Source organism: Gracilinanus agilis, chromosome 2 (assembly GCF_016433145.1).
Source record: "Gracilinanus agilis isolate LMUSP501 chromosome 2, AgileGrace, whole genome shotgun sequence".
Lineage (NCBI taxonomy): Eukaryota > Metazoa > Chordata > Mammalia > Didelphimorphia > Didelphidae > Gracilinanus > Gracilinanus agilis.
In genome coordinates, this window is record NC_058131.1 from 434493075 (window position 1) to 434504989 (window position 11915).

An 11915-nucleotide genomic window follows, 5' to 3' on the forward strand; every position below is an offset into this window, starting at 1 on the left:
CAGATAATATTGATAAACACTTTTTGGGGTGGGGAGTGTGGGGTTGAGTTTCATTGTGATAAACACTTTATTAATTGCAATTAACAGGTTAATCTCATATTTTAGAGGTCAAGTCAACAAGCTTAAGTGCCAGGCCCTATGCTAAGTGTTGGGGATAAAAGAAAGGCAAAAGGAATTTCCCTGTATTTCAAAGAGCTCAGTTTAATGAGAGAGACAACTTTTAAAACATCTATGTATACAGAAGGATAAATCCGTGGGAGGAATAGCAAAGAGATTATAGTTTGTGGAGAATTGGAAGAGATAAAAAATTGTAAAGGTAGGTTGAGATCAACATATGAAAGGCTTTAGAAGCCAAAATAGAGGATTTGTATTTGATCCTTGAGGAAAAAGCCACAGGAGTATACCAAATGAGGAGGAAGGAGGGAGGTGATATGGTCAGATTCTGGCATTTGAAGAAGTTTACTTCTTCCTAAGAGGAGGCTTCAGTATGGACCAATAAGGCCAATTTATAATAGGTTTTAGCCTTGCTACTGGCTTAGGTAATTCAGTAAAGTGTTTTGAACTGTATGCTTTAGTTTTTCCATATGGAAAAAAAGGGATATTTTACCTTCCTCAGCTCCAAAAGAATAAATTTCTATGAAAATCCACAAATCATGTACAATGTAAGACAGAAACTGTTTTATGAGGTGGCTTGGTAAAGCTAAGATCTATTCAAATTCTGCCTCAGGTGCATACTGTGACCTGTACAAGTCATTTAACTTCTTCCAGATTCAGTTTCTTTACTTGTAAAATGGGGGTATAATAAGCTGCATTTATAGGGCTGCTGGGAGAATGAAATAACACATGTAAATGCACTGTTAGCTTTTATTATAATATTATTAGCAATAATGTTATAATAACTCATTATTACTATTATTTGTAGTCTTAGAGCCTAATAGAATGCTTTGAATTTAGTAGGTTTTCAATATACATTTGTTGATTTTCAATGAAGGTGAATTATTTCTCAGATATTTATGAAGCACACATTACTATATATCCTCTTTACTATATCTCAAATGGAGTGCTCAGTTTATGTAATGACAAATTTCTAGAATTTATAACAATTCAAATTTTGGCTTGTGGTTTGTTTCCATACCTTTTTTCCTACCCTTTTGTAGAGGTTACCTCAATGGTATTAGCCATATTGTGTCACTTCTTCGTAACAGATCAGTATTATAAATCAGTCAACAATTATTAAGTGCCAGTTATTTGTGAGGCACTGTGCTGAGGGCTGGGAAGGGGAGACAACATACAAATAAATATATGCAAAGTAAGCTCTCGAGGATAAACAGGAAATAACTAAAGATTGAGAGCAAAAGAATTAAGAGGGGTTAGGGAAGGCTTCTTCTACAAGGTGGGGTTTAGCTGGGACTTCCAGGAAGCCAGGAAGGTCAGTAGATAAAGCAGAGGAGGGAGAATATAACTGTCATGTGGGACAGTCAGAGAAAATGCCCAGTTGAGAGATGGAGTGTCTTGTGCCTAGAACATCCAGGAGGCTAGTGTTACTGGAGGGAAAAATGTAGGGGAGTAAGGTATAAAAAGACTGGAAAGGTTGGAGGAGGCTAGGTTATGAGGGCTTTGAATGCCAAATGGGACATTTTGTATTTGTTCCTGGAGGCAACAGGGAGATAATAGTTTATTGAGAAGGGGAGTAACAAGATCAGGCCTATCACTTTAGTGACTTAATGGACTGGATTGGATTGGGGGCAGGCAGACCAGTAGGCCATATTGTAATAATTCAGGTGTGAGGTGATGAGGGCCTACACTAAAGTGGTGGCACTGTCAGAGGAGCAGAAGGGGGTTTAAAGGAGAAATGTTGTGAAGGTGAAATCGGTAGGCCTTGGTGATAGCTTGGTTATCGGAGACAGTGAGGAATTTCACATGGCTCTGAGTCTCTGAGGGACTAGGAGGATGGTGCTGCCTTCTATAGTAATAGGGAGAAAGAAAATGAGTTCTGTTTTGGATATACTAAGTTTAAAATGTTTTCCAAAAGGCAGTTGGAGATGCAAATTAGAGGTCAGCAGAGAGACTGGAGCAGGAAAGGCAGATTTGAGAATCATCAGAATACAAAAGGAAAGTATATAAAAGATCCAACAAAAGAGAAAGAGAACGAATGGTGAAACATGTAGGAAGAATGCCAGGTGAGAATGGTGTCCTGAAAAACCCAGAGATGAGTATGTGGAGTTATCAACAGTGTCAAGAATGGGGCAGCTAGAAGGCTCTGGATAGAGAGCCAGGCCTAGAGAAAGGAGGTCCTGGGTTCAAACGTGACCTCAGACACTTTCTAGCTTTGTGACCCTGGGCAAGTCACTTAACTTAGCCCTTGTCATTCTTCTGCCTTGGAACCAATATTTAGTATTGATTCTAAGATGGCAAGGGTTTAAAAAAACCCCCAGACAAACCTGTGTCAAGGGCTGCAGAGAGATCAAGGAGAATCTGCATTTGATAACTTGATAGAGAGCAGATCTGATAAAATAATAACATTGGGAGACAGCCTTATAGAAAAGTGAGAGGAGAGAAAATGGAAGTACCTAGTGTAGATGGCCTTTTAGAGGAGTTTAGTTAAAAAGGACAAGAGACATAGGATGAAAGATAGCAGGGAAGAAGGTTCAAGTGATGGTTTTGTTTCAGAATAGGGGAGACAAGAGCATGTTTCCAAACAGTAAAGAATAAGTCAGAGAGGGAAGAGACTGAAAATTAGTGAAGAAGTGGGGATGGGAGAGGAGGCAATTTGTTGGAGAAGACAGGATGGAGTGGATCACTTGAACAGGTAAATGTTAATCTTAGTACAAAGTAAGGCTATTTCGTCATGTGAAATAGAGATAGAAGATAATGGCAGAAGGCACTTTCTACTCCTATACTGATATTTTATCTGGTCATTTTAAACAAAGTTTTCCTTTTGAATTTCTAATATCCCTGGCATACAGTAAGCACCTAATAAATGCTTGTTGATCGATTCCACCATTTTAAGTAAATAAAGTCCGATATTTTATTACATAGTGAAACTGAAGGTAAAATAACTTCAGTGATCACAGGTCCAGCAGTAGGACTTGAGGATAGTGATCCCTAGTTATCTTTATCACAGTGCTTTTTTGAAACTGGATTTTTATTTTAGCTATTTGCAATTTCCTATTGTATGAACTTAAAAGTCTTTTAAGTTATCACTTCCATCCCCATCCCACAGCTTTGGACTGGACCTTGGGTTGAAATGGAGTTTTGATGCCTTGATTTGCTCAGAACCAGGCTTCCATACCACTTTTTTTGGTAATCTCCATACTACACCACATGTATACAAAATGATTGCCCCCTCCTCCACATCCCATTTGTGTTGCTTTCTCCATTAGAATGTATGCTTCCTTTCACTGACACTTAAGTACTGGGCTTTAAACAGTAACTACTCAATTGTAAATGTCTTTGAAAATTTGCTTAAATTTGATTCACTATTATTTTGCCTCACATAAATTTAGTAAAAGTATAAAATTAATTCCATTTTAAGACCTCTATCTAGTGTGTAATTTAGTCCCAGAAAGTTGCTTGGGGTACCTAGAAGTTAAGTGATTTGCCCATGGTCACACACAGCTGTCAGATATAGAACATGGTACTGAAAGGGAAAGTAATAAAATGTTAGATTAAATATTGCTGCTTAATAATAAGCACAGAGTTAAAGTTAAATGCTTTGTCTTATTGCAATAAGATTATTTTTAAAAAGCATGGCATACAAGCAGATGTATTTGTATTTAAAAAATTTTTGAACACCTGGCATTGTTGGCATGTTAACCAGTATCATTACAGGACAAGCCCTATAAATCAGGCAACATTTAGTGCAAGAATGTGTTTGGTGGATGGAGTGCCAGTCTTGGAGCAAGACAGACCTTGGTTCTGACCCGATTAAGACAAAACTATGTAATACTGGGCAGGTGGTTTGTATACACTGTATTTGTATACATGAATCTTTTCTATTAAGTCTTAAAGAGTTGCTGGGGCACTGAAAGTGGTGCTTATGCTACCCAATGCCTCATAAGTGGACAGAGCCAGTATGCAGACTGCAGTTCTTGATCTGCCATGACAGACTGACTAATCCAAGAATTAACTATACATTATTTCTCTTGTGGATCTATGGACAGCCTGCTGAAGCCTAGGAAACCTTTCTTAGAATAATTTCACTTTGTATAATTATAAATGAAGAAAATGTAAAATTTCAGTTAGAGGTTAGTGAAAATAAATTACTACTCACCACCCAAGTGCATAGATTTCCTTAAATCTATTCATGGAACTGTTGGTCTTTTTTTAATTCGATTCTGTTATAAATAACAATTTCCACTCTAAGGTCTACAAAGTCTTTTATTCTGAAATAGGTAAAAGCATTTTTATTTTAATTAGTCATTTTAGGGATGAAGATACCAATGCTCAGAGAGATTTAAGAACTTGTCCATTACTAAACAACTTACATATTGCTTCCTTGTGTTTTTCTGATTATAATTCCGTTTTCCTGGTCTGCCCCAAATATGGGATTAGAAATACTTATGTGACATCTGGCAAGTCACTTAAGTACTCTAGGTCTCAGTTTCAGCTGTACAATGAAGGAACTGAAATAAGTGAGGTAAATTCCAGCTTTAAATGCTATGATCTTATTAAGTGTACCCTGAATATTGCATGAACTATCTATAAAGAATAAAAAAATACTAGCCTGGGCATTAGTATCCTAGGCTTTATTAACTTAGTTGTATGACCTTGGAAAAATTATTTAATTCTTTCTCCATTTGTAAAATGACAAAAGTTGGACTATATCTCAAATTGTATCAAACTGGCTATCTTTTTGCCTTTGTTTCAGTTAACATATAGCCCAGTATTTGACACAAAAAAGTTGCTCATTAAATGGCTCTTGATGACTGACTTACTTTTTCCTTAAAGTAAAAAGAAGTTTATCAATTCTCTAGTGTGGGGAGGCACTGAAAACAGATTTGTTAAAAATGATTACTGTTTAGTAGCAATAATTTAAATAAAAAAACACATGAAATTAAAACCAAGAACAGCATTAATGTTGGTAAAAAAAAAGTTTTTCTATCAGTTGCTTTTCAATTTTGATGAGCCTTCACCACAGAAAAATTACATTTTGTGAACGTAAATTCTTACAATATATAGAACATACACACATTACAAAGTGTGAAATGGTATTTTATCCTTGAAATAAAATTGTAGTTTTACTAATTATTCATTGTGAACAATAATATGCAAATATATTTTTCAGCACCAGTTAAATATAATCTTGAAATTCAATTTTATAGGATTACAATGTTATCTATGCCCATTAGGGAAACCTTTTAATATTTACTTAATAAATCTATCATTTGAAGCCAACATTCCATGACAATGCTGCTAATAACTAAAATTTAATTACTTCTCCAAATATCTTATCACAGAACATTATTTTCAATGAGAAATCCATAAAATAAGGCTAACTATTAAAAAGTTAGGTATTCCTTTATTTTAACTTTAGAAGGATCTTCTTTGTTATTTCACTATTGAGGAGACATTTTATGTTTAAGAACACTAAAGCAAAATAAATATTTTATATAATGAACAGAATCTAGATAGCTAAAACTATTCCTTGAGTATAAACTTACAAAGAAGTATCTTATGTTCAATTAAAATATTTCCTCATCTTGTTATTATTTCTACAAAATTTTGGTCAATACTAGAAATATATTCAGGTAGATTTTTGTGCCAGACATTTGCTGAAACAATAGGTCTAACTAATGAATCTCAGATTTAAAAAATAGAAGGCAATCAAAATTTACTCAATGTTACATTAAGAAAAGCTTCCACAGAACAATAGTGAAACAGTCCCAAAGGTTTAAGAAAATACTGATATTTAGAGTACAAATGACCACAATGTCAAAAAAGACAAACTTCAATAATGAACACAACACATGAGCTTGGGATTCCTTCCTTGTTCTACTAATATGGAATTTAGTCTTTATAGACATAATATATGTTGGAAATCTGTTGAAGTCTCATTTCATCATGGGAGGTTGCTTCTTCCCTTCAATGGATCTCTCTGGTCTGTAGCTTCTTGAGCACACTGTAGTCATTGTACGATTTCAAAGTAGTGTAATATTGCCAAGATATGTTGAGGCATGAAGATATATCCAGTGTATAATGCCATTCCAACAATAGAAATCAACATGGAATCTGAATAGTAATTAAGGAAAGCTATTAGGTAGTTCTAACAAAGCTAATTTAAAATATATTATAAAGATGTACAGTCTAAAAGTACTTTCAAAATTTTAAATGAGGCTAGCTTCATACAAAAATAATCACAAAATGGCAAAGCATCAAAAAACAATAAGGGATGTAATTTAAAAAGAAGATAATCTACAACATAAAGATACATTACTTCAATTCTCAATCTTTTCAATACATTTCACAAGTATTTCTATATAGCAGGAAAATCTTGAAAAACCACTACTTCCAAAGAACTAAAGATGCTTCTAATTACTGAGGGCCATGGAAAACTTGCACAGTGGATGTAAAATAGAACCATAAGTTTACAAAGAAAAACAATTTTATTTAAATAGTAATAAAAAATCAAAATAATAAAAAACAAGTTCATGAGCAATAGGTTAAATACTCCTGCCGGTCAGAGAAGAAGACCTAGAACAGAAACTTGGGAAACATCTACAGTTATAGGTCATGATAATGAGTCAATAAATAAAAGATATAAAGAAGGAATGGTTAGGTAGAATGAAAAAAAAGGAAGAACTGTCCCAAAAGTTTATAGAGGTCAGAGGATCCAGAAAGAGAGGGGATATTAAATGTCAAATTCAGGAGACAAACTGAGAAGGAGGTACATGGAGAAAAGATAATCTGATTTGGTAATTAAAAGAGTACCTTGGGAAAGAACTGTTTCAGCTGAAGGTCTAAAACAAGAATGCAAGGGGTTGAGGAGTAGGGGAGAGGAGATATTGCTAATTCCACACCTAGTACTATACACCAATCCACTTACAGACAAAATGGTTAATTTGTCTGTCACCTACATCCATATAAAAAAATTGAGACCTATAAGAAAGTCCATAGCGTTTCATCTAAACCCCCTGATGCTTATTATTTGTAGGTAAGCCACTCAACTGATCTTAATTTTTCATTTGTAAAACAAGAGGGTTGGAGTAGCTAACATGTGAGGAGCTTTCAAAATCTAGATCTATGATCCTATGATGCTTGTAGAAAATTTATGTTAAGGTATGGTCAAGAATGTCACAGAATGGGCTATAATTTCTAACAGTGATGGGAGTATCAGTGATGCCACAGGTTTTCACTGAAGTACAGAAATAAAGGAAGAATGAAATAACTGGAATAATGGTCAATATATAGCAGATTGGCAAAACTGATGAAAAAGGAAAATGACAAATACTGGAGGTGCTATGGGAAAAAGAAATTATGCCAAATAACCCTGGTGGATCCTGGACTTTTAATCACTTATCTTCTGAATAATTCCCATAGCACCTCACTAGGGTGTTTGTGATTTAAGAAGCACTGGCAATGCAAGCTTATTCTCTTTTTTCAAAGCTGAAGCCTCCTAATGAAGTTTTACATATAGGTTTGGAGTTTGCAGCAGTGTTTATAAAGTATACTTTATAAAAGGACAGGTTAAAGGCTATGAAGAAAGAAAAAAATTGGCTTTGGAAGAGTTTGGAGAGACCAGAAGTACAGTACTGATTATAATTGTGTGATATGAAACAGCAGGACCCAGAAGAGAAAGACAGAAATGAGATCTTAGTTCAAAACCTTCTCAAAGAACCTTTCAACATTATCTTAGGGAACTCCTCTTCAAAATCACTTGATGGGGCCAGCTTATGAAGAAATTCAGTTGTATATTGAAATATCAAGCCCACAAGGGCAAGTCTGATAAAGATAAGAGAATAGCTTCAAGCGTCGGCCCTCATCATTTTTAATCATAACAATTTTAAATGGAAAGTAAAGTTTGTGAAGAGTACGATAAAAGTGCTGAAAAAAGAAGTGGTCACTAGATTGTAAAGAACTATAAATGCCAACATATATATAACCTACAATCAAATTGCTTACTATTTAGAGGAGAGAGGAGAGAATTGGAACTCAGAATATTAAGAATGTTTAAAATTGTTTTTAATGTAATTTGTTGAAAAATAAAACATCACTGAATTTTTAAAAAGAGCTGTAAATGCTAGGGCAAGTGGTCTGAATTTTTTGAGATTTATGAGCAGAACTGAGACATGGCTTGATGTGTGACTTACTTTGGAAGTTGTATGAAGGAAGGATTAGAAAGGATACAGTGGAAACTGAAATATCAATTAGGAACTTACTATATTCTCTAGGTTCTAGTAAGTCACAAAGCTCTAATGTAGGTCTGAAGTCAGAAAATACACCTTTTAAAAAACTCTCTAATAAAATATCTTATAAAAGCAGTTTTGTTGAAACATACCAACCAGTGATGAAAAATATGTTTGCTGCAGTACCTAAACACAGGACAGGCTACAGAAACAAATCATTTAGTTGTTATTTTTCCAGGCTATTAAAATAATAATTACATCAATCTATCTGTCAAATTAATCACTCAGTTATTCATGCTAATTGGACGGTCCTAGGGCCTATACAACAAAAAATTTGCTTGTTCGAATTTCAAAGTATTAATAATATACTGAAACCTCATTTTTTTCATATCAAACAATAATATCATGTAATTGACAAAGAACTAGAAATCCAGTCAAATGACAGCATTCTCACTTTCCACTTCCAAGTTAGAGATTGATTGCATTACCCTTCAAACCTGCCAAATTTGCTTTCAGCTAAGAACCTGGCCTAACGACATATCCCCTAATATTTTTCAGATGATATCTAAAACAATTTAGGAGTTTAGGGTATGGGGAAGGTAAACAGAAAGGCCTAAAAATAAGTTAGTGACACTCTTTAAGCTGATTTGGTATCCATAATTAAAAAAAAACAACACTTTCTATTAATTCCATTAGAATACACTTTTAAATGTATTTAGAGAAATATGTTATATTCAGTAGTAATCTATCTCCATATTAAAAACACTAGTAATATACAGAAACAAATGCCTTGTATTTGCCACTAACAAAGAGGACAAAATAATCAACTATGTAGGGTGGTCAAGGAAATAAATTTGCTGTCATCTGTCATATTATTTCCTCTGGAAAATCAACAAAATTGTCCACTTCAGTAAGGCCTGTAAGGCCATAGTGTTTGTTGCTAATTCTTTCTAATTCAAATTAACTAAAAATTCCGTATATATTCCCTATACAAGTAGTAGTGTCAGTGTATAAAATCTAGAATTTAAACTGATACACTAGAAAGAAAAATCTAAACTGTTTTTCTTATACCACATATATATGAAAATTGGAAAAAAGGCTGATAGAATGGATTTAAAAGGTGTGTCCCTACAAGCGGCACGCACAAATCTCTGCCTCCCTCTCACACACCAAGCCGGAAAGCAGGAAATCCTCAAACCTAACCACACAAATCTAAGTTCTCCACAGCTTCTTCGGCGTTCCTCTTCACTTGCCTGAACACTTTTCTTAGAGGTCACCCTCCCCAGCCTCAGCTCTATGACTACAGACGTAGGCACGAACACTCCACCCCACCATATCGCCTCCCACTCCCTGGGACTCTTCCCAAACGTACCAGACAAGTCTTTCCCACGCACTTACTGACCTACTACACTGGTTCTCTGGTCTAGGTTTCTCCTCATAGTTCTACCTCACACTATCAGGAGTTCTCTCTGCAATTCGCCACCCGGAACTTGACCCTTCTAGAACCCACTGCACAGGCCACTGTTAACTCCTTCAAATTGGCCCTACTTTCGCACCCAGCCACCTCCTCGTCCGTCACCAGCCGCCCCCAGCCGCCCCCACGGCAATCGAGCAGGATACTGAAGACAGTCCTCTCCCAGGGTTCCAGCATGTAGAGCGCGGTGACGAGCAGATACTGGTAATAGAACCAGGACATCTGCTGCCAAGCCCTTCCGAGTGTCATCCCAGCCATCAGAACTAGTAAGGAGAAATGTGTCTTCCAGGAATCTCCTTCCTGGTCTACAGCCCACCTCCAGCAAAGCCTGCTCTAGGCTCATTGGCCTATTGGCATACGTCTCTTCGCACGCTCTGCCCCCGGTGCGTGCTGACGCTAGCCTCGCGTTCTTCAGGGTTCTTAATTGGCTAGGCTTTTTGAAGGGGTTCTGTTTTACGGCTTGCTCCGCCCTAGAAGTAGATGTTTCTGAATCCGAACCTGGACTCGGGCTTCTTTCTCTCTGTCTTTGATCTGTCCGTGCATAGGTTCGAAGGACACAGCAAATAAGACCGCGGCTTGACCGTGAAAAAGAATGGCTCAAACGCTGTTAAAGGAAGAAGCTGATAGAAGTTGGCTGGGGCGCATGTGTGATGGGAGAACTAAAAAGTCACCAGTCATGGTAAGAGGGAGAGGATCTGCTAATTCACTCCCGAGTGAGCCATGATCCCTTGAAGTTAAGTGGCAGGCGTCCTTAGAGACAGCTGTAAATTTGAAGCCTGCTTCCACCTCTGCAGGAGCACACCGACCTGGAGTATACTACTATAAACTTCTACCTGTTAAGTCGTTTCATTTGTCTAACCCTTTTTGACCCCATTTGGGGTTTTCTTGGCAAAGATAATGAAATAGTTTGCCATTTCCTTCTCCAGCTTATTTTACACATGAGGAAATTGAGGCAAATAGTGTTAAATTACTTGACCAGAGCCACACTCATGTTTGAGGCCAGATTTGAACTTAGGAAAATGAATCTTCTTGACGCCAGGGTCAGCACTCTATCCACTGTGTCACTTAGCTGCCTCAGAGTATCTACGTACTTTTTACCTTTTAAAAAAGTTATATGTATCTGTAATTGAGGACCAGGGAAGGGAAAAAGGAAAAGGATCATGCCTGACTTCAAGTTCAACTGGGCAGACTTGACATCTGCATTCCTTTCCTTGTCTCAATAGGAACTTTTACTGGATTTTCAGCTGCATAATGAGAAAAATCAAAGCTACAAAATGGAGATAAAGGTCAGGTAAGAGATCTCAGAACATGAAAATGAGTTTTATTTGAGGGAGAGACAGAAACAGGATGAGAGAGAGTTAAAATGTGTTATCACACAACTTTGTTGCTTTTAAGGAATGTTGTTGAAGGTAGAGTATGCCACAGGTGTAATATACAAATACATATTAATATAAAATGGGTGCTAATATGTAATAAAGATGGTACCAGGTATAATTATATGTGTGTGTGTACACACACACACACACACACATATATATATATGTGTGTAGGTGTGGATATATGAGATAATTATATGCTTTCTCTGGTGGGCATAAAGGTTTAAAAACAAGTAAACAAACCCAAAACCTAACAGAGAGAGCAAGAGGTTAAGTTCTAGGCTATATTATCTCATGCACTTTTGCTTTTTTCTTTTCAGGAAGAAGGAAAACCAAAAGTAAGCTTCTGGTGATGAAGCTAAGGAACAGTTCTTTGGGCTAAGCTTTAAGGGGGGTAGGGAAAGAAAACAGAGTTAGAGATAACTAGATTTTTTTCTCTTCTTTTTCAGAATGGCCAAATTTCAACAGTTCAACCCATGTGGTAATTGATGTGAAATCTTTGCAGTTCACAATAGGTCCCCTAATGCAAAGTCAGGAGAATAGCAATAGGAACATTAGTCAGGGGCCAGGTTGTGAAGTCAGTCAGTCAGCTAGCACTTATTAAACACCTACCAGTGCCAGGCAGTGTGCTATGAGCTAGGAATACACAGAAAGATAGAAAGTAGCACCTATTTTCAAGAAGCTCATGGTCTAATGAGTGCGACAGCATGTAAACCATTA

At 36.3% G+C, this 11915-nt stretch overlaps 1 protein-coding gene across 1 annotated transcript; it reads right to left on the bottom strand.

The window, feature by feature from the left end:
- Positions 1-5078: 5078 nt before the first annotated feature.
- On the bottom strand, positions 5079-10077 carry LOC123235727 (serine palmitoyltransferase small subunit A). The gene is made up of 2 exons (XM_044661937.1): positions 9966-10077; positions 5079-6231 (listed from the first exon to the last, which is right to left on the bottom strand). The coding sequence occupies exons 1-2, from the start codon at positions 10075-10077 to the stop codon at positions 6128-6130; spliced, it is 216 nt and encodes a 71-aa protein (XP_044517872.1). The 3' UTR covers positions 5079-6127.
- Between the last annotated feature and the right edge of the window lie 1838 nt (positions 10078-11915).

What these genes read in the sequence shown, in the direction of transcription:
- LOC123235727 (XM_044661937.1), bottom strand. Translation starts at nt 10,077, where the DNA reads ATGGCTGGGATGACACTCGGAAGGGCTTGGCAGCAGATGTCCTGGTTC. An exon ending in CTGGGAGAGGACTGTCTTCA is followed by an intron (nt 6,232 to 9,965) that starts GTATCCTGCTCG and finishes ATTACTATTCAG; the next exon opens with ATTCCATGTTGATTTCTATT.